General features: G+C 39.5%; 1 protein-coding gene across 1 annotated transcript in view; it reads left to right on the forward strand.

Annotated features, from left to right (window-relative positions):
- ano7 (anoctamin 7) overlaps positions 1–20418 on the forward strand; it is a 255141-nt gene that overhangs the window by 224898 nt on the left and 9825 nt on the right. The window contains exons 22-23 of the mRNA XM_034168698.1: positions 1224–1314; positions 10913–11032. Coding sequence (XP_034024589.1) covers positions 1224–1314; positions 10913–11032 — 211 coding nt within the window. The remainder of the gene's footprint in view (positions 1–1223; positions 1315–10912; positions 11033–20418) is intronic.

Raw genomic sequence — 20418 nt, forward strand, 5'->3', positions numbered from 1 at the left:
CAATTCCACCATGGGGCACACCAGAGGATTCCACCAGGGCACACACCAGAGGATTCCACCAGGGCGCAAACCAGAGTATTCCACAAGAGGGCACCACAGAGGATTCCACCAGAGGGCACCACAGAGGATTCCACCAAAGGGCACATCAGAGGATTCCACCAGGGGTCACACCATAGGATTCCACCAGGAGGCAGACATGACGATTCCACCAGGGTGCACACCAGAGGATTCCACCAGGGTGCACACCAGAGGATTACATCAGAGGGCACATCAGAGGATTCCACCAGAGGGCACACCAGAGGATTCCACCAGGAAGCACACCAGACGATTCCACCAGAGGGCACACCAGAGGATTCCACCAGGGCACACACCAGAGGATTACACCAGAGGGCACATCAGAGGATTCCACCAGAGTGCACACCAGAGGATTCCATCAGATGGCACACCAGAGGATTCCACTATGGGGCACACCAGACGATTACACCAGAGGGCACACTAAAGGATTCCACCATGTGGCACACCAGAAAATTCCAGCAGAGGGCACACCAGAGGATTCCATCAGAGGGTACACCAGAGGATTCCACCATGGGGCACACCAAACGATTCCACTAGAGGGCACATCAGAGGATTCCACCAGAGGGCACACCAGAGGATTCCACCAGAGAGCACATCAGACAATTCTACCAGAGGGTACATCAGATGATTCCACCAGGGGGCACATCAGATGATTCCACCAGGGTGCACACCAGATGATTCCAGCAGAGGGCACACCAGAGTATGCGAGGGACCAAGCCAGCTGGTGATCAGTGATCCACAGAGGAGTGGAAGTCTTCAAAAAAAATGCATACAAACAACACTGACAGGAAGAGGAGGAAGAGGAAGGAGGGACAGCAAGATCCTGATGGGCAGAAGCTTCCCGAAGCAACCATGTGCAACATCTGCTCGAAATGTGGCACATTTTGTCTGGGTCCACATCCCCATCCAAGAATGGGCCGAAAGATCACAACTGTGGCAACTTGGGGATGCATCACGTTCATTTCTGGATGTGCACTCGCAACACACCAAGCACATGTAGAGACATACGTGAAGGATCCATCAGGCACAGACAGACGTGTAGTTAGAAGCAAGTATATTTACATTCAAACAAGAATGTCTGTAACCATGGCAACATAGGCAGGATGAGTCACACCAATGTTGTGATCAGTTTTTGTTGTCATGTACAGGTATCGTGGCATCAGAGATGAAAATGGGAATTATCTCCCCGAGTACTACGAGCTGCTTGCCATCAGACTCACCTTCGTCATCATTTTTGAGGTCAGCGACTCGCACACTGTAACAAAAACCATTCCGTATCCATGTTTCTCCCAGTCAAACATACGAATGACACGACCACTCGTCTTTAATTTCAGTTTTAAAAACCTAAACAGGAACAACCTTCATTCGTCAGTAACAGCTAGCAGCTAACAGTTAGCAGCTAATGGCTAGCTTTTAATAGCTAGCAGCTAATAGCCCCCAACTAAAAGCTAGTAAGCTAAACATGGTCCCTGTATTTAAAAAAGGGGACCAGAGAGTGTGTGCCAATGACAAGGGCATCATACTACTCAGCCTCCCTGTTAAAGTCTACTCCAGAGTGCTGGAAAGGAGGGTTCAGCCTGGGGGAGGGTTCCTTCCTGGCCGTGGGACATCTGATGCACTGGTGAAGCACCTTGAGGCAGCTTTGTTGTGATTTGGCACTATATAAACTAAATAAAGTAAATTAAATTGAAATATTCATGCCATCATGATCATTAGTACTATCAGGTTTATTAGTACTGTCATGATCATTAGTACCATCAGGATTATTAGCACTAACAGTTTTATTAGCACTGTCATGATCATTAGTACTATCAGGTTTATTAGTACTGTCATGATCATTAGTACCATCAGGATTATTAGCACAAACAGGTTTATTAGCACTGTCATGATCTTTAGTGCTAACAGGTTTATGAATACTGTCATGATCATTAGTACCACCAGGATTCTTAGTACTAACAGGTTTATTAGCACTGTCATGATCATTAGTACTATCAGGTTTATTAGTACTGTCGTGATCATCAGTACTATCAGGTTTATTAGCACTGCCATGGTCATCAGTATTATCAGGTTTATTAGCACTGCCATGGTCATTAGTACTATCAGGTTTATTAGCACTGTTATTATCATTAGTACCAGCTGGACCAGCTCTACATGCTCCATCGGGTGCTCGAGGGTTCATGGGAGTTCGCCCAACCTTGTTTGGTCTTCTTCACGAGTGAGGGACGGATGGAGCGTGAGATCGATAGACGGATCAGTGCAGCATCTGCAGTGATGCGGTCGCTGTATCGGACCGTCATGGTGAAGAGAGAGCTGAGTAGGGGGGCATAGCAGGTTTATAAGCACTGTCATGATCATCAGTACTATCAGGTTTATTCGCACTGTCATGGTCATTAGTACTATCAGGTTTATTAGTACTAACAGGTTTATTAGTACTGTCATGATCATTAGTACTATCAGGTTTGTTAGCACTGTCATGATCATTCGTACTATCAGGTATATTGGCACTGTCATGGTCACTAGTACTATCAGGTTTATTAGTACCGTCATGATCATTAGTACTATCAGGTTTATTAGCACTGTCATGGTCATTAGTACTATCAGGTTTATTAGTACTAACAGGGTTATTAGTACTGTCATGATCATCAGTACTATTAGGTTTATTAGCACTGTCATGGTCATTAGTACTAACAGGTTTATTAGTACTATCAGGTTTATTAGTACTAACAGGGTTATTAGTACTGTCATGATCATCAGTACTATTAGGTTTATTAGCACTGTCATGGTCATTAGTGCTAACAGGTTTATTAGTACTATCAGGTTTATTAGCACTGTCATGGTCATTAGTACTATCAGGTTTATTAGTACTAACAGGTTTATTAGTACTGTCATGATCATTAGTACTATCAGGTTTGTTAGCACTGTCATGATCATTCGTACTATCAGGTATGTTGGCACTGTCATGGTCACTAGTACAATCAGGTTTATTAGTACCGTCATGATCATTAGTACTATCAGGTTTATTAGCACTGTCATGGTCATTAGTACTATCAGGTTTATTAGCACTGTCATGGTCATTAGTACTATCAGGTTTATTAGCACTGTTATGATCATTAGTACAATCAGGTGTATTAGCACTGTTATGATCATTAGTACTATCAGGTTTATTAGCACTGTCATGATCATCAGTACTATCAGGTTTATTAGTACTGTCATGGTCATTAGTACTATCAGGTTTATTAGTACTATCAGGTTTATTAGCACTGTCATGATCATTAGTACTATCAGGTTTATTAGTACTAACAGGTTTATTAGTACTGTCATGGTCATTAGTACTAACAGGTTTATTAGTACTATCAGGTTTATTAGCACTGTCATGGTCATTAGTACTATCAGGTTTATTAGTACTAACAGGTTTATTAGTACTGTCATGATCATTAGTGCTATCAGGTTTGTTAGCACTGTCATGATCATTCGTACTATCAGGTATGTTGGCACTGTCATGGTCACTAGTACAATCAGGTGTATTAGCACTGTTATGATCATTAGTACTATCAGGTTTATTAGCACTGTCATGATCATCAGTACTATCAGGTTTATTAGTACTGTCATGGTCATTAGTACTATCAGGTTTATTAGTACTAACAGGTTTATTAGTACTATCAGGTTTAATAGCACTGTCATGGTCATTAATACTATCAGGTTTATTAGCACTGTCGTGATCATCAGTACTATCAGGTTTATTAGCACTGTCATGATCTTTAGTACTCACTCACTCACTCATCTTCAACCGCTTAGTCCAAGGGTCGCGGGGGGCTGGAGCCTATTCCAGCAGTCATAGAGCGTGAGGCAGGGTACACCCAGGACAGGACGCCAGTCTGTCACAGGGCCATATATGGATAAACACACACAGTCACACCCACTCGCACACCTACAGACAATTTAAAGATTCCAGTCCACTTGACCCGCATGAATGTGGGAGGAAACTGGAGCACCCAGAGGAAACCCACGCAAACACAGGGAGAACATGCAAACTCCACACAGAAAGGCCACAGGAATTGAACCCATGACCTTCTCGCTGTGAGGTAACAGTGCTAACCACTAAGCCACCGTGCTGCCCATCATTAGTACTATTGGGTTTATTAGTACTAACAGGTTAGTACTCTCAGGTTTATTAGTACTGTCATGATCATTAGTACCATCAGGATTATTAGTACTAACAGGTTTATTAGCACTGTCATGGTCATTAGTACTCTCATGTTTATTAGTACTGTAGTGATCATGAGTACTATCAGGTTTATTAGCACTGTCATGATCATTAGTACCGTCAGGATTATTAGTACTGTCATGATCATTAGTACCATCAGGATCATTAGTACTATCAGGTTTATTAGCACTGTCATGATCATTAGTACCATCAGGATTATTAGTACTGTCATGATCATTAGTACCATCAGGATTATTAGTACTAACAGGTTTATTAGCACTGTCATGGTCATTAGTACTCTCATGTTTATTAGTACTGTAGTGATCATGAGTACTATCAGGTTTATTAGCACTGTCATGATCATTAGTACTATCAGGTTTATTAGTACTGTCATAATCATTAGTACCATCAGGATTATTAGTACTAACAGGTTTATTAGCACTGTCATGGTCATTAGTACTCTCATGTTTATTAGTACTGTAGTGCTCATGAGTACTATCAGGTTTATTAGCACTGTTATGATCATTTTTACTATCAGGCTTATTAGTACTATCAGGTTTATTAGTACTGTCAGGTTTATTAGTACTGCAATGATCATTAGTACTATCGGGTTTATTAGTACTAAGAGGTTTATTAGCACTGTCATTATCATTAGTACTATCAGGTTTATTAGTACTGTAGTGATCATGAGTACTATCAGGTTTACTTTCAGGCTCCTCTCCTGTGGAACCAGCTCCCAATTATTATTATTAATTAAGGGAGACAGACACCCTCTCTACTTTGAAGATTAGGCTTAAAACTTTCCTTTTTGCTAAAGCTTATAGTTAGGGCTGGATCAGGTGACCCTGAACCATCCCTTAGTTATGCTGCTATAGACTTAGACTGCTGGGGGGTTCCCATGATGCACTGAGTGTTTCTTTCTCTTTTTGCTCTGTATGCACCACTCTGCATTTAATCATTAGTGATTGATCTCTGCTCCCCTCCACAGCATGTCTTTTTCCTGGTTCTCTCCCTCAGCCCCAACCAGTCCCAGCAGAAGACTGCCCCTCCCTGAGCCTGGTTCTGCTGGAGGTTTCTTCCTGTTAAAAGGGAGTTTTCCTTCCCACTGTAGCCAAGTGCTTGCTCACAGGGGGTCGTTTTGACCGTTGGGGTTTTTCTGTAATTATTGTATGGCCTTGCCTTACAATATAAAGCGCCTTGGGGCAACTGTTTGTTGTGAATTTGGCTCTATATAAATAAATTGATTGATTGATTGAGGTTTATTAGTACTATCAAGTTTATTAGAACTGTTATGATCATTAGTACTATCAGGTTTGTTAGCACTGTCATGATTAGTACTATCAGGTTTGTTAGTACTAACAGGTTTATTAGTACTATCAGGTTTGTTAGTACTAACAGGTTTATTAGTACTATCAAGTTTATTAGAACTGTTATGATCATTAGTACTATCAGGTTTGTTAGCACTGTCATGATTAGTACTATCAGGTTTGTTAGTACTAACAGGTTTATTAGTCCTATCAGGTTTGTTTGCACTGTTGTGATCATTAGTACTGTCAGGTTTGTTAGTACTATCAGGTTTATTAGCACTGTCATGGTCATTAGTACTATCAGGTTTAAACCTGATAGTACTAATGACCATGACAGGTGTAAAGCAACCTCTGGGCTCACCTGCATTTTAAGCCTGCACTTGGCCAACCTCAAAGTGGGCGGGCCTTCCCTGCTGTGTGGATCAGTGGAGCTATGTGATTGGGTGAAAAAGTGATTTTGCATTTGACATTGATACAGTTGTATGTAAAAGTTTGCCACCCCGATAATTTTCATGATGTTCCTGTATAAATCATTGGTTGTCTGGATCAGCAGTTTCAGTTAAATGTATCATATAGCAGACAAACAGTGATATTTGAGAAGTGAAATGAAATTTATAGGATTTACAGAAAGTGTACAATAATTCTTTAAACAAAATTAGGCAGGTGCATAAATACATCAATATTTAGTAGATCCTCCTTTTGCAGAAATAACAGCCTCTAAACGCTTCCTATAGCTTCCAGTGAGAGTCTGGATTCTGGCTGAAGGTATTTTGGACCATTCTTCTTTACAAAACATCTCAGGTTTGTTGGTTTCTGAGCATGGACAGCCCGCTTAAAATCACACCACAGATTTTCAGTAATATTCAGGTCTGGGGACTGAGATGGCCATTCCAGAACGTTGTACTTCTTCCTTTGCATTTGTCTTAGTAGATTTTGAGCAGTGTTTAGGGTCGCTGTCTTGTTGAAGGATCCAGCCCCTGCGCAACTTCAACTTTGTCATTGATTCATGAACATTGTTCTCAAGAATCTGCTGATATTGACTGGAATCCATGTGACCCTCAACTTTAACAAGATTCCCAGTTTCTGCACTGGCCACACAGCCACACAGTATGATAGAACCACCTCCAAATTTTACTATAGGTCGCAAGTGTGTTTCTTGGAATGCTGTGTTCTTTTTCAGCCATGCATACAGCCCCTTGTTATGTCCAAATAACTCGATTTTAGTTTCATCAGTCCACAGCACCTTATTCCACAATGAAGCTGGCTTGTCCAAATGTACTTACGCATACCTCAAGTGACTCTGTTTGTGGTGTGTACACAGAAAAGCCTTCCTCTGCATTACAGCATCATACAGCATCTCCTTGTGCAAAGTGCGCTGTATAGTTGAACGACGCACAGAGACACTATCTTCAGCAAGATCATGTTGTAGGTCTTTGGAGCAGGTCTGTGGGTTGACTGTTCTCACCATCCTTCACTTCAGTTTATCTGAGATTTTTCTTGGCCTGCCACTTCGGGCCTTAACTAGTACTGTGCCTGTGGTATTCCATTTCCTCACTATGTTCCTCACAGTGAAAACTGACAGCTGAAATCTCTGAGATAGCTTTTTGTATACTTCCCCTAAACCATGATGTTGAACAATCTTTGTTTTCAGGTCATTTGATAGTTGTTTAGAGGCTTCCATGTTGCCACTCATTAGAAAAGATGCAAAGAGGGGAAACATTTGCAAATGGCCATCTTAAATACCCTTTCTCATGATTGGATTCACCTGTGTAAGGAGGTCAAGGGTCAGTGAGCTTACCAAACCAATTGTGTGTTCCAATAATTAGTGCTAAATGTATTCAAATCAATAAAATGACAAGGGCGCCCAAATGTATGCACCTGCCTAAATTTGTTTAAATAATTATTGCACATTTTCTGTAAATACTAGAAACTACATTTCACTTCTCAAATGATATCTTTAACTGAAATTTGCATGCCTTTATTAGCTCCCCAGATTGACTGTTGTAATTCATTGTATGTGTGTCTCAACCAGTGCATTCTTCAACATCTACAGAGGGTTCAAAACGCTGCAGCCCGTCTTCTGACAAACACTCGCAAACATAGTCATATCACTCCAGTTTTGTTCACTCTTCACTGGCTTCCAGTCCGTTTTAGGATTGATTTTAAACTTTTGATATTTGTTTTTAATGCTATACATGGACTTGCACGTTCATATCTTTGTGAACTGTTAACAGTATATACACCCACCAGACCTTTGAGGTCTGCTGATCAGAATCAATTGGTGATACCTAGCACCAAAAGCAGGCAGTGGGGTGATAGCTCTTTTGCTGTGGCTGGGTCTCGACTGTGGAATTTGCCCGTGGAGTTGCGTTCAATTAGTACTTTGTCTCTGTTCAAAGTTAAGCTAAAAACTTATTTGTTCAGAATTGCTTTTAGTACGTAGAGTCTTTTCATGATGGTTTTTGTGTTTTTATTGTTGATTTTATGTATTTATGTGAAGAACTTTGGTTCAGTGGTTACTGTTGTAAAGTGCTATACAAATAAAGTTTGATTGATTGATTGATTGATTGATTGAATTTCTGATCCAGACAACCAATGATTTATAAAGGAAAATCATAAAAATTATCAGGGGTGCCCAAACGTCTGCATACAACTGTATGCTGTGGCTGCTTGTGTTGTTATCTGAAAGGTATGTTTAAAAATAAAACTGTTTTATCTGTGTAGCATGTCAAGAAAAGAACAGCATGGATCACGGCCTTTCAGAGGAGATATTAAGTTAGACCAAGAACATGGCCCTGAGACATACTGCCCAACAGTACCGTCAAGATCATTAGTACCTTCAGGTTCATGAGCACTGTTAGGATCATTAGTACCATCAGGACCATTAGTACTGTAAGGATTATTCCTGTGGTTAGAATTATTACTACTGTCAGGACCATTAGTACCATCAGGATCATTAGTATTATCAGAGGAAACAACACACCAAAATCATCAAAATTTCCTGTATGAGATGAGTTCCAGGAGGCCACCTCAGGACTTTGATCAAGGACTTGCTTCAGTGCCATCGTACTGAGCTCAGACAGTGTTAACTAGAGTAGCACGAGAGCCTGTGTGCTTAAACCTCGAGCAGATGCATGTCGGCTGGTTTTATGGTCCAGTCACATGGCATACGATGAGTCCTGAACGAAGGGAAAAAAGTAAAAAAGTCACAAATCGTCAAGAAAAGGTGGACGAATGAGCTTTTGACTTTTCCCATCACTGAATAGCCTGCAAATCAAGAGTGCAAAAGGAACGAAAGAGGAACAAATCAAAACCACAGCTAACATTGATCTCCATGCTGTAAACAAAATGCCGTTTTTTGTTTCAACATTGAGAGCAAGAGAGAGAGGAGAGAGAGAAAGAGAGAGGGTGGGAGAGATAGCATTGGCTCGCTCTCTCTGCCTTTTTTCAAAACCCTGGTATTTCTAATCACATATCAAAACTGTTCACATGCAAATGTCCACTGCTGCCGAACCTTTTTCACACCTGATGCTCAAAGTCACGCTTCTGTAAACTGCTGCCTGGTTTACACAAACCGAGGCGCAGTTCGCTCTGAGAGATCACCGCAGATGACACAAAATATTATTACGTCATGACGGCTCTCAGCAGCTCTACGGCAATGAGGCTGATCACGCTCCTGCAAAGCCCCCCCAGAGGACCCCGGCCGGATTTTTTGTGCAGTATCTCTCTTTTCAGGCTGGCCAGCACCACAATCAAGGACTGCCGTGTGCTGGCAGAGGTGGCCAACACATTCTTCCTGGTCGGCCAGCACCACGGCATGACAGCAGCTGCACTCACCCCATCACACGCAGCGGTGGAAGCCCCAGACCAGCACCACCCACGGAGGAGCTGCATCTCTCCTTCACAGCAGTGCTCACAAACCGACTTCTATACTGTATGAAAACATGCAGCTGGTCGAACAAAGTCAAACTAAATGCTAACGTTACAAAAACAAAGCAAATGATAAGAAACCATCAACAATGACAGCACAACGAAATATGGATGAACTGAGGTTTTCAGCGGCATTCGTTCAAATTTTTCAATAGTTTAAAAATCCAGAGGAAGAGCCAGCTGTGCAAAGGTTAAAAGATGCCAATGAAAAGTCAATGAAAGTTCAGATTTCTTGTTTTGTTTGGGCTTCATTGTCCTTTGTTAGTGCCATGTGACTGGGCCATTAGAGGGCATCAGTTTGGCAGGGAGGCCACACAACTATCATGATAATGTGGTGACAAGATTAAAGTCCCATTCTGTACCAAACAATGGCAGTGGGCCACCCGGCGGGGTGGAGAGATGAGGCATGTTGGGGGGAATGAAGAAAAATCCCTCTCTGGCACAAAAAGGTGGACGAGTCACATTTCAGGCCCTCAACTGCAAACAGCAGGAAGGCGGGGTTGGAAGTGAGGCTTTAAATAACGCGGGCATTTCCTGTTGGTTCTGAGATGAGGACTAAAATGTGGATCAGTGGCTTCCTGTTGCAGGTACGAGCATTACTGACTTGGTGTTTCTGCTCCAACACTGGAGTGATGTGTGAGATCTTTGGTTTAAACCTCGAAAAGACAGAAAATTTATGTGGACTTTCAAACTGAATAAATTAGGGAATAACCCTGTTGTGTCTGATGATTTGTGGACGTTCGTGATGGATTTTACGGTTGCGGTACCGTGACAGGTTAGTGGAGCCGGTTAAACGGCTGTTTGCAACCGTACTCCAGTGTGAACGTTCGCAAATCATCAGACACAAGGGGGTTCTTCCCATTCTCATTCAATTTCAACGTTTGCACGGTTTGTGTTTCTGTAAGTAATTTGGTCAGCGAATCGCTGTGAGAGGGTGTGGTTAGCTCGTCAAAGCTTAGCATAGCAAAAGCGTCTTCATGCCACCGATATTTTATGGTCTGAAATCTCACATGATTAACCAATCAGATTCACAGAAAAAATGTAATACAATAAAAGATTTCAACATAGTTGAGTAAAACTAAATACAAAATATTTTTCAGTAAAATATCATCTGACAGAATTACGCCGTGGCTAAGCGGCTTTCTAACTGACTAAAAAAGTGACGTGACAGTGTTGTAACACACACACACACACACAGGTATATCACTGCAGATGTGAAATCAGGTGACACGTGTGACATTTCGACTCAAGTACAGACTCCGAAGTGAGTTTATGTCTCGATTGTCCTGGTAGTTGAACGATGTGTCTTCAAAAAACACTGATTCCTCTTCTGGTGCACTCACAGGAAAGTTATGTGCCCCCTAGTGGTCTTCACCATGAATTTCACCTCTTTCAGCATGTGGTGTTTTTTGTTGCCCGCCTGATTGACATGATGGTGCCTGACATTCCTGAAGAGGTGGAGATGAAGATGAAGCGTGAACACTACATGGCTAAGGAGGCGCTGGCTGAGAACCAGGTAGAACCAAACACAGCAGAAATCTGACTTTGACTTGTTTGCATTTTTTCATTCACCAAGGACCAAATAAAATCATCAGAGTTTATTTGTCTGTCATCAAGATTACGTCAAACTACTGCACGGAGTTTGACAACATTTTCACCACAGATAGAGATAACAAGCCTTGGAAGACTCCATTAAATTTTGGAGGTGATCTGGATCCAGAATCTGGATTAGAATTTCACTTTGTAGACTTTTAAGGATTACATCAAAACTACTTCACGGATACATCATGATGTAAACCCAAGATCAGGAAGACACTATTTCATTTCAGTTTGTGAATTTTTCTTCATCATTTGTTATGGAACACATTTTTTGGTTCATGTTTAGGTTCATATCATGAAGTTAGGCTTTATTTAACTGCATTTCTTGGACTGTGGATTATATTTCTTTCATGACGTCAACTGATTCTTTACAATTTACTCCTGCACAGGAGCTCAATTTAAAAGTTTTCGATGGTGCCAAACATAGATTTCATAACAATGAAAATAATATTTCTCGGATTGTTTTTTTTTTTCTTGATAAAAGAAATAATCTTTGTAATTATTTAACTGAGGAACAATTTAAGCATTGTTCCTTCACAAATGCAACATTCTCTGTTATACATTGTAATAACAGAAATCTTTCTTTGAATTTCTCCAAAATTCAAGACTGTTTAAAAACTGCTAATAAATATTTTTTCAGTTATTGCAGTGACCGAGACGTGGTTAAAGGAAGAGTATGTTGACTGTCCAGTTTGGGTTTGAGGGTTATGTTTTTTTTCTAGAAAAAGGGCAAAAAAAAAAAAAGCGGGTGGAGGTGTGGCACTTTATGTTAGATCTAACCATCACTGTGAAATTGTTCAAAATATGTCATTTTCTTTGGATGACATCATGGAATATGTTACTGTGGACATTATATTTGAAAAACCAAAAACATCATTATAAGTTGTATTTATAGAGTTGCCAGAGCAAACATAAATATTTTTTGTGGTGAAATTGACTGCGATGTACAACTCAATTAAAAATAATAAACCTTTATTTGTTTCTGGAGACTTTAACATAGATTTTCTAAATCCTCATAGTCAAATACAAATAGCAGAATTCTTAGATTCTGTATTTTGTATGGAATTATATCCAGTGATAACACATCCGACCAGTATTACTACAAACACATCCACACTCATTAACAATATATTAACAAATGTTACTGTTGGGAATCTAACGGGTGGGTTACTTATGAGTGACATTATTGATCACTTGCCGGCCTTCATTGCTTATAATTCCTTAGTTGATAATATTGATCATATTGAAATTATAAATTTCAAAAGGAAAATAACAGAGGAAACTATATATATATATATATATATATATATATATATATATATATATATATATATATATACTATATCTTAAAATGGATCGAATGCACCAAAATTGGTGTGATATTTTTACAGAGGGCCTTGATCAGTCTTATGAATCATTCATCATTTTCAATTTGTACAACCCCAATTCCAATGAAGTTGGGACATTGTGTGAAATGTAAATAAAAACAGAATACAATGATTTGCAAATCTTCTTCAACCTATATTCAATTGAATACACCACAAAGACAAGATATTTAATGTTCAAACTGATAAACTTTATTGTTTTTGTGCAATTATTTGGTCATTTTGAAATGGATGCCTGCAACACGTTTCAAAAAAGCTGGGACAGTGGTATGTTTAACACTGTGTTACATCACCTTTCCTTCTAACAACACTCTAAGCGTTTGGGAACTGAGGACACTAATTGTGAGTGTCATGACTGGGTATAAAAGGAGCATCCCCAAAAGGCTCAGCTGTTCACAAGCAAAGATGGGGCGAGGATCACCACTGTGTAAATGACTGTGTGAAAAAATAGTCCAACAGTGTAAGAGCAATGTTTTTCAATGTTCAATTGCAAGGAATTTAGGGATTCCATCATCTAATATTCAGATTATATTATTCAGATAATATTCAGATTCAGAGAATCTGGGTAACTTTCTACACGTAAGCAGCAAGGCCGAAAACCAACACTGAATGCCCGTGACCTTCGATCCCTCAGGTGGCACTGCATTAAAAACCAACATCACTGTGTAAAGGATCTTACCGCGTGGGTTCAGGAACACTTCAGGAAACCACTGTCAGTTAACACAGTTCGTCACTACATCTACAAGTGGAAGTTAAAACTCTACCATGTAAACTATCAAACTATCACAGATTCTACACAGCAAACCAATCCAAAAAACTATACCAAATTTCATCAGTGATCAACCCCCCCCCCCCCCCATTATTAGCTATTCATATACTAAAAATATGGCTGGAAAAGTTTTCAATTTTCAAATTTTCAATTTCAAACAATGCATAAAAAATTTAAGACTTTGAATTAGGAACTACAAACCTTGTGGTGACTGCCACTTGTCAAATTTCAAATACGAGCCAACAGGACATGTAATAACTGGTACTCTTGGAATAATCAGAACAGGAAGTTTAGAAAATTACTTAGTAAAGGACCATCGTTTAGAGAGCAAAATAATATTAACTGGGACACAAACCTCATAATGGTTAAAAAAGCCATTAGGGATTACAAAAACACATTGGGCAAAAAAGAAAAAGTAGATACTAGAACAATGGATGAATGGAAAGGAAGAGTATTAGAAACAGTTCAAATTAAGATAGACTTAGGAAAAAAAGAAAAATCCATACAAAAAAACATGTACTGTCAGACAAGTTTTGCCTGAAATAACGAAATAATTTTCAAAGACGTTTTGTTTTAGTACCAGCAGATAAAGCCAGTAACAATATCCTAATAGTTTGCAAAAAATATTACTCAGATGTAGTTTGAAAGGAACTTAGCATTAGTGATGGCACTAGCCCACAAACATATATGCTATATAATATTCACATAGAATATATTGTAACAAAACACCAAGAATTTATGACTAAATGTAACATTAACATTATTACCGATATGAAGCAATTACCATCCTTCTACTGGCTTCCAAAAATGCATAAAAATCCGATAGGTAGTAGATTTATAGCAGCCTCTAGTGCATGTACAACTAAACCATTCCCAACTGCTAACCTCTAGCCTTAAATTAGTTACAAAACATTTTAAATAAAACTGCAATAGCTATAGCTTGGAACACTGGAGTTAACTGTTTTTGGATTATCAATAATGCTACAGAGGTTTTAAATAAACTAATAAAGTTAAACAAAACAAAAGTAGCTACACATTTTGATAGTTTAGATTTTTTTCCACCCTGTATATGAACATCCTACATGACCAACTTATATATATACAACCCCTGGCAAAAAGTATGGAATCACCGGCCTCGGAGGATGTTCATTCAGTTGTTTAATTTTGTAGGGAAAAAAGCAGATCATAGACATGACACAAAACTAAAGTCATTTCAAATGGCAACTTTCTGGCTTTAAGAAACACTATAAGAAATCAGGAAAAAAAATTGTGGCAGTCAGTAACAGTTACTTTTTTAGACCAAGCAGAGGGAAAAAAATATGGAATCACTCAATTCTGCGGAATAAATTATGGAATCATGAAAAGCAAAAAAATGCTCCAACACATCACTAGTATTTTGTTGCACCACCTCTGGCTTTTATAACAGCTTGCAGTCTCTGAGGCATGGACTTAATGAGTGACAAACAGTACTCTTCATCAATCTGGCTCCAACTTTCTCTGGTTGCTGTTGCCAGATCAGCTTTGCAGGTTGGAGCCTTGTCATGGACCATTTTCTTCAACTTCCACCAAAGATTTTCAATTGGATTAAGATCCGGACTATTTGCAGGCCATGACATTGACCCTATGTGTCTTTTTGCAAGGAATGTTTTCACAGTTTTTGCTCTATGGCAAGATGCATTATCATCTTGAAAAATGATTTCATCATCCCCAAACATCCGTTCAATTGATGGGATAAGAAAAGTGTCCAAAATATCAACATAAACTTGTGCATTTATTGATGATGTAATGACAGCCATCTCCCCAGTGCCTTTACCTGACATGCAGCCCCATATCATCAATGACTGTGGAAATTTACATGTTCTCTTCAGGCAGTCATCTTTATAAATCTCATTGGAATGGCACCAAACAAAAGTTCCAGCATCATCACCTTGCCCAATGCAGATTCGAGATTCATCACTGAATATGACTTTCATCCAGTCATCTGCAGTCCACGATTGCTTTTCCTTAGCCCATTGTAACCTTGTTTTTTTCTGTTTAGGTGTTAATGATGGCTTTTGTTTAGCTTTTCTGTATGTAAATCCCATTTCCTTTAGGCGGTTTCTTACAGTTTGGTCACAGACGTTGACTCCAGTTTCCTCCCATTCGTTCCTCATTTGTTTTGTTGTGCATTTTCAATTTTTGAGACATATTGCTTTAAGTTTTCTGTCTTGATCAATCAATCAATCAATTTTTTTATATAGCGCCAAATCACAACAAACAGTTGCCCCAAGGCGCTTTATATTGCAAGGCAAGGCCATACAATAATTATGTAAAACCCCAACGGTCAAAACGACCCCCTGTGAGCAAGCACTTGGCTACAGTGGGAAGGAAAAACTCCCTTTTAACAGGAAGAAACCTCCAGCAGAACCAGGCTCAGGGAGGGGCAGTCTTCTGCTGGGACTGGTTGGGGCTGAGGGAGAGGACCAGGAAAAAGACATGCTGTGGAGGGGAGCAGAGATCGATCACTAGTGATTAAATGCAGAGTGGTGCATACAGAGCAAAAAGAGAAAGAAACAGTGCATCATGGGAACCCCCCAGCAGTCTACGTCTATAGCAGCATAACTAAGGGATGGTTCAGGGTCACCTGATCCAGCCCTAAGTATAAGCTTTAGCAAAAAGGAAAGTTTTAAGCCTAATCTTAAAAGTAGAGAGGGTGTCTGTCTCCCTGATCTGAATTGGGAGCTGGTTCCACAGGAGAGGAGCCTGAAAGCTGAAGGCTCTGCCTCCCATTCTACTCTTACAAACCCTAGGAACTACAAGTAAGCCTGCAGTCTGAGAGCGAAGCGCTCTATTGGGGTGATATGGTACTACGAGGTCCCTAAGATAAGATGGGACCTGATTATTCAAAACCTTATAAGTAAGAAGAAGAATTTTAAATTCTATTCTAGAATTAACAGGAAGCCAATGAAGAGAGGCCAATATGGGTGAGATATGCTCTCTCCTTCTAGTCCCCGTCAGTACTCTAGCTGCAGCATTTTGAATTAACTGAAGGCTTTTTAGGGAACTTTTAGGACAACCTGATAATAATGAATTACAATAGTCCAGCCTAGAGGAAATAAATGCATGAATTAGTTTTTCAGCATCACTCTGAGACAAGACCTTTCTGATTTTAGAGATATTGCGTAAATGCAAAAAAGCAGTCCTACATATTTGTTTAATATGCGCTTTGAATGACATATCCTGATCAAAAATGACTCCAAGATTTCTCACAGTATTACTAGAGGTCAGGGTAATGCCATCCAGAGTAAGGATCTGGTTAGACACCATGTTTCTAAGATTTGTGGGGCCAAGTACAATAACTTCAGTTTTATCTGAGTTTAAAAGCAGGAAATTAGAGGTCATCCATGTCTTTATGTCTGTAAGACAATCCTGCAGTTTAGCTAATTGGTGTGTGTCCTCTGGCTTCATGGATAGATAAAGCTGGGTATCATCTGCGTAACAATGAAAATTTAAGCAATACCGTCTAATAATACTGCCTAAGGGAAGCATGTATAAAGTGAATAAAATTGGTCCTAGCACAGAACCTTGTGGAACTCCATAATTAACTTTAGTCTGTGAAGAAGATTCCCCATTTACATGAACAAATTGTAATCTATTAGACAAATATGATTCAAACCACCGCAGCGCAGTGCCTTTAATACCTATGGCATGCTCTAATCTCTGTAATAAAATTTTATGGTCAACTGTATCAAAAGCAGCACTGAGGTCTAACAGAACAAGCACAGAGATGAGTCCACTGTCCGAGGCCATAAGAAGATCATTTGTAACCTTCACTAATGCTGTTTCTGTACTATGATGAATTCTAAAACCTGACTGAAACTCTTCAAATAGACCATTCCTCTGCAGATGATCAGTTAGCTGTTTTACAACTACCCTTTCAAGAATTTTTGAGAGAAAAGGAAGGTTGGAGATTGGCCTATAATTAGCTAAGATAGCTGGGTCAAGTGATGGCTTTTTAAGTAATGGTTTAATTACTGCCACCTTAAAAGCCTGTGGTACATAGCCAACTAACAAAGATAGATTGATCATATTTAAGATCGAAGCATTAAATAATGGTAGGGCTTCCTTGAGCAGCCTGGTAGGAATGGGGTCTAATAAACATGTTGATGGTTTGGATGAAGTAACTAATGAAAATAACTCAGACAGAACAATCGGAGAGAAAGAGTCTAACCAAATACCGGCATCACTGAAAGCAGCCAAAGATAACGATACGTCTTTGGGATGGTTATGAGTAATTTTTTCTCTAATAGTTAAAATTTTGTTAGCAAAGAAAGTCATGAAGTCATTACTAGTTAAAGTTAATGGAATACTCAGCTCAATAGAGCTCTGACTCTTTGTCAGCCTGGCTACAGTGCTGAAAAGAAACCTGGGGTTGTTCTTATTTTCTTCAATTAGTGATGAGTAGAAAGATGTCCTAGCTTTACGGAGGGCTTTTTTATAGAGCAACAGACTCTTTTTCCAGGCTAAGTGAAGATCTTCTAAATTAGTGAGACGCCATTTCCTCTCCAACTTACGGGTTATCTGCTTTAAGCTACGAGTTTGTGAGTTATACCACAGAGTCAGGCACTTCTGATTTAAAGCTCTCTTTTTTAGAGGAGCTACAGCCTCCAAAGTTGTCTTCAATGAGGATGTAAAACTATTGACGAGATACTCTATCTCACTTACAGAGTTTAGGTAGCTACTCTGCACTGTGTTGGTATATGGCATTAGAGAACATAAAGAAGGAATCATATCCTTAAACCTAGTTACAGCGCTTTCTGAAAGACTTCTAGTGTAATGAAACTTATTCCCCACTGCTGGGTAGTCCATCAGAGTAAATGTAAATGTTATTAAGAAATGATCAGACAGAAGGGAGTTTTCAGGGAATACTGTTAAGTCTTCTATTTCCATACCATAAGTCAGAACAAGATCTAAGATATGATTAAAGTGGTGGGTGGACTCATTTACTTTTTGAGCAAAGCCAATAGAGTCTAATAATAGATTAAATGCAGTGTTGAGGCTGTCATTCTCAGCATCTGTGTGGATGTTAAAATCGCCCACTATAATTATCTTATCTGAGCTAAGCACTAAGTCAGACAAAAGGTCTGAAAATTCACAGAGAAACTCACAGTAACGACCAGGTGGACGATAGATAATAACAAATAAAACTGGTTTTTGGGACTTCCAATTTGGATGGACAAGACTAAGAGTCAAGCTTTCAAATGAATTAAAGCTCTGTCTGGGTTTTTGATTAATTAATAAGCTGGAATGGAAGATTTCTGCTAATCCTCCGCCCCGGCCCGTGCTACGAGCATTCTGACAGTTAGTGTGACTCGGGCGTGTTGACTCATTTAAACTAACATATTCATCCTGCTGTAACCAGGTTTCTGTAAGGCAGAATAAATCAATATGTTGATCAATTATTATATCATTTACCAACAGGGACTTAGAAGAGAGAGACCTAATGTTTAATAGACCACATTTAACTGTTTTAGTCTGTGGTGCAGTTGAAGGTGTTATATTATTTTTTCTTTTTGAATTTTTATGCTTAAATAGATTTTTGCTGGTTATTGGTAGTCTGGGAGCAGGCACCGTCTCTACGGGGATGGGGTAATGAGGGGATGGCAGGGGGAGAGAAGCTGCAGAGAGGTGTGTAAGACTACAGCTCTGCTTCCTGGTCCCAACCCTGGATAGTCACGGTTTGGAGGATTTAAGAAAATTGGCCAGATTTCTAGAAATGAGAGCTGCTCCATCCAAAGTGGGATGGATGCCGTCTCTCCTAACAAGACCAGGTTTTCCCCAGAAGCTTTGCCAATTATCTATGAAGCCCACCTCATTTTTTGGACACCACTCAGACAGCCAGCAATTCAAGGAGAACATGCGGCTAAACATGTCACTCCCGGTCTGATTGGGGAGGGGCCCAGAGAAAACAACAGAGTCCGACATTGATGCTTTGATGTCTTCCTTGGTCTACCAGTATGTTTGCCTTTAACAACCTTCCCATGTTGTTTGTATTTGGTCCACAGTTTAGACACAACTGACTGTGAACAACCAACATCTTTTGCAACATTGCATGATGATTTACCCTCTTTTAAGAGTTTGATAATCCTCTCCTTTGTTTCAATTGACATCTCTCGTGTTGGAGCCATGATTCATGTCAGTCCACTTGGTGCAATAGCTCGCCGAGGTGTGATCACTCCTTTTTAGATGCAGACTAACGAGCAGATCTGATTTGATGCAGGTGTTAGTTTTGGGGATGAAAATTTACAGGGTGATTCCATAATTTATTCCTCAGAATTGAGTGATTCCATATTTTTTTTCCTCTGCTTGGTCTAAAAAAGTAACCGTTACTGACTGCCACAATTTTTTTTTCTTGATTTCTTATAGTGTTTCTTAAAGCCAGAAAGTTGCCGTTTGAAATGACTTTAGTTTTGTGTCATGTCTGTGATCTGCTTTTTTTCTACAAAATTAAACAACTGAATGAACATCCTCCGAGGCCGGTGATTCCATAATTGTTGCCAGGGGTTGTAGTATCAGTGAACTAGTCAGGGAAGCTTTTTAGGATTAGAGGCTCTAAATACATCGTTATTAGAAATGACGGCACTACATACTGGTCTAACACTACAGCTACACGTGATTGTAATGTAACTGAAGAAAACATGATTGAACATATAGAATTCCTTGTAGACAATATCTATATAGAGGCTGGCAACAGAATTTTCAAACAAACAATAGGGATACCGATGGGAACAGATTGTGCTCCACTTTTAGCAAACCTTTTCTTTTTTTTTTATGAATATAAATTCATGAAAGATAAACGTAAAACAGATAGCCAGTCAACAAAAACCTTTAGCAGTACCTTCCGTTACATTGATGACCTACTTACTTTAAATAACCCTAATTTTGAGAATGAAATTAAAAATATTTATCCATCAGAATTAGAGCTTAAAAAGCCTACAGACAACAATAACAAACATTCATACTTAGATATAGAGTTGAGCATTATAGATAGTTTCATATTTCATATTGTAAAATTTCCTTATATGAGTAGTAACATACCAAGTAAACCTACATATGGCGTTTACACTTCCCAACTAGTCAGAATTGGTTGAATCTGTGATAATTACCAAA

The sequence above is a fragment of the Thalassophryne amazonica genome, chromosome 4 (genome assembly GCF_902500255.1).
Source record: "Thalassophryne amazonica chromosome 4, fThaAma1.1, whole genome shotgun sequence".
Classification (NCBI taxonomy): Eukaryota; Metazoa; Chordata; class Actinopteri; order Batrachoidiformes; family Batrachoididae; genus Thalassophryne; species Thalassophryne amazonica.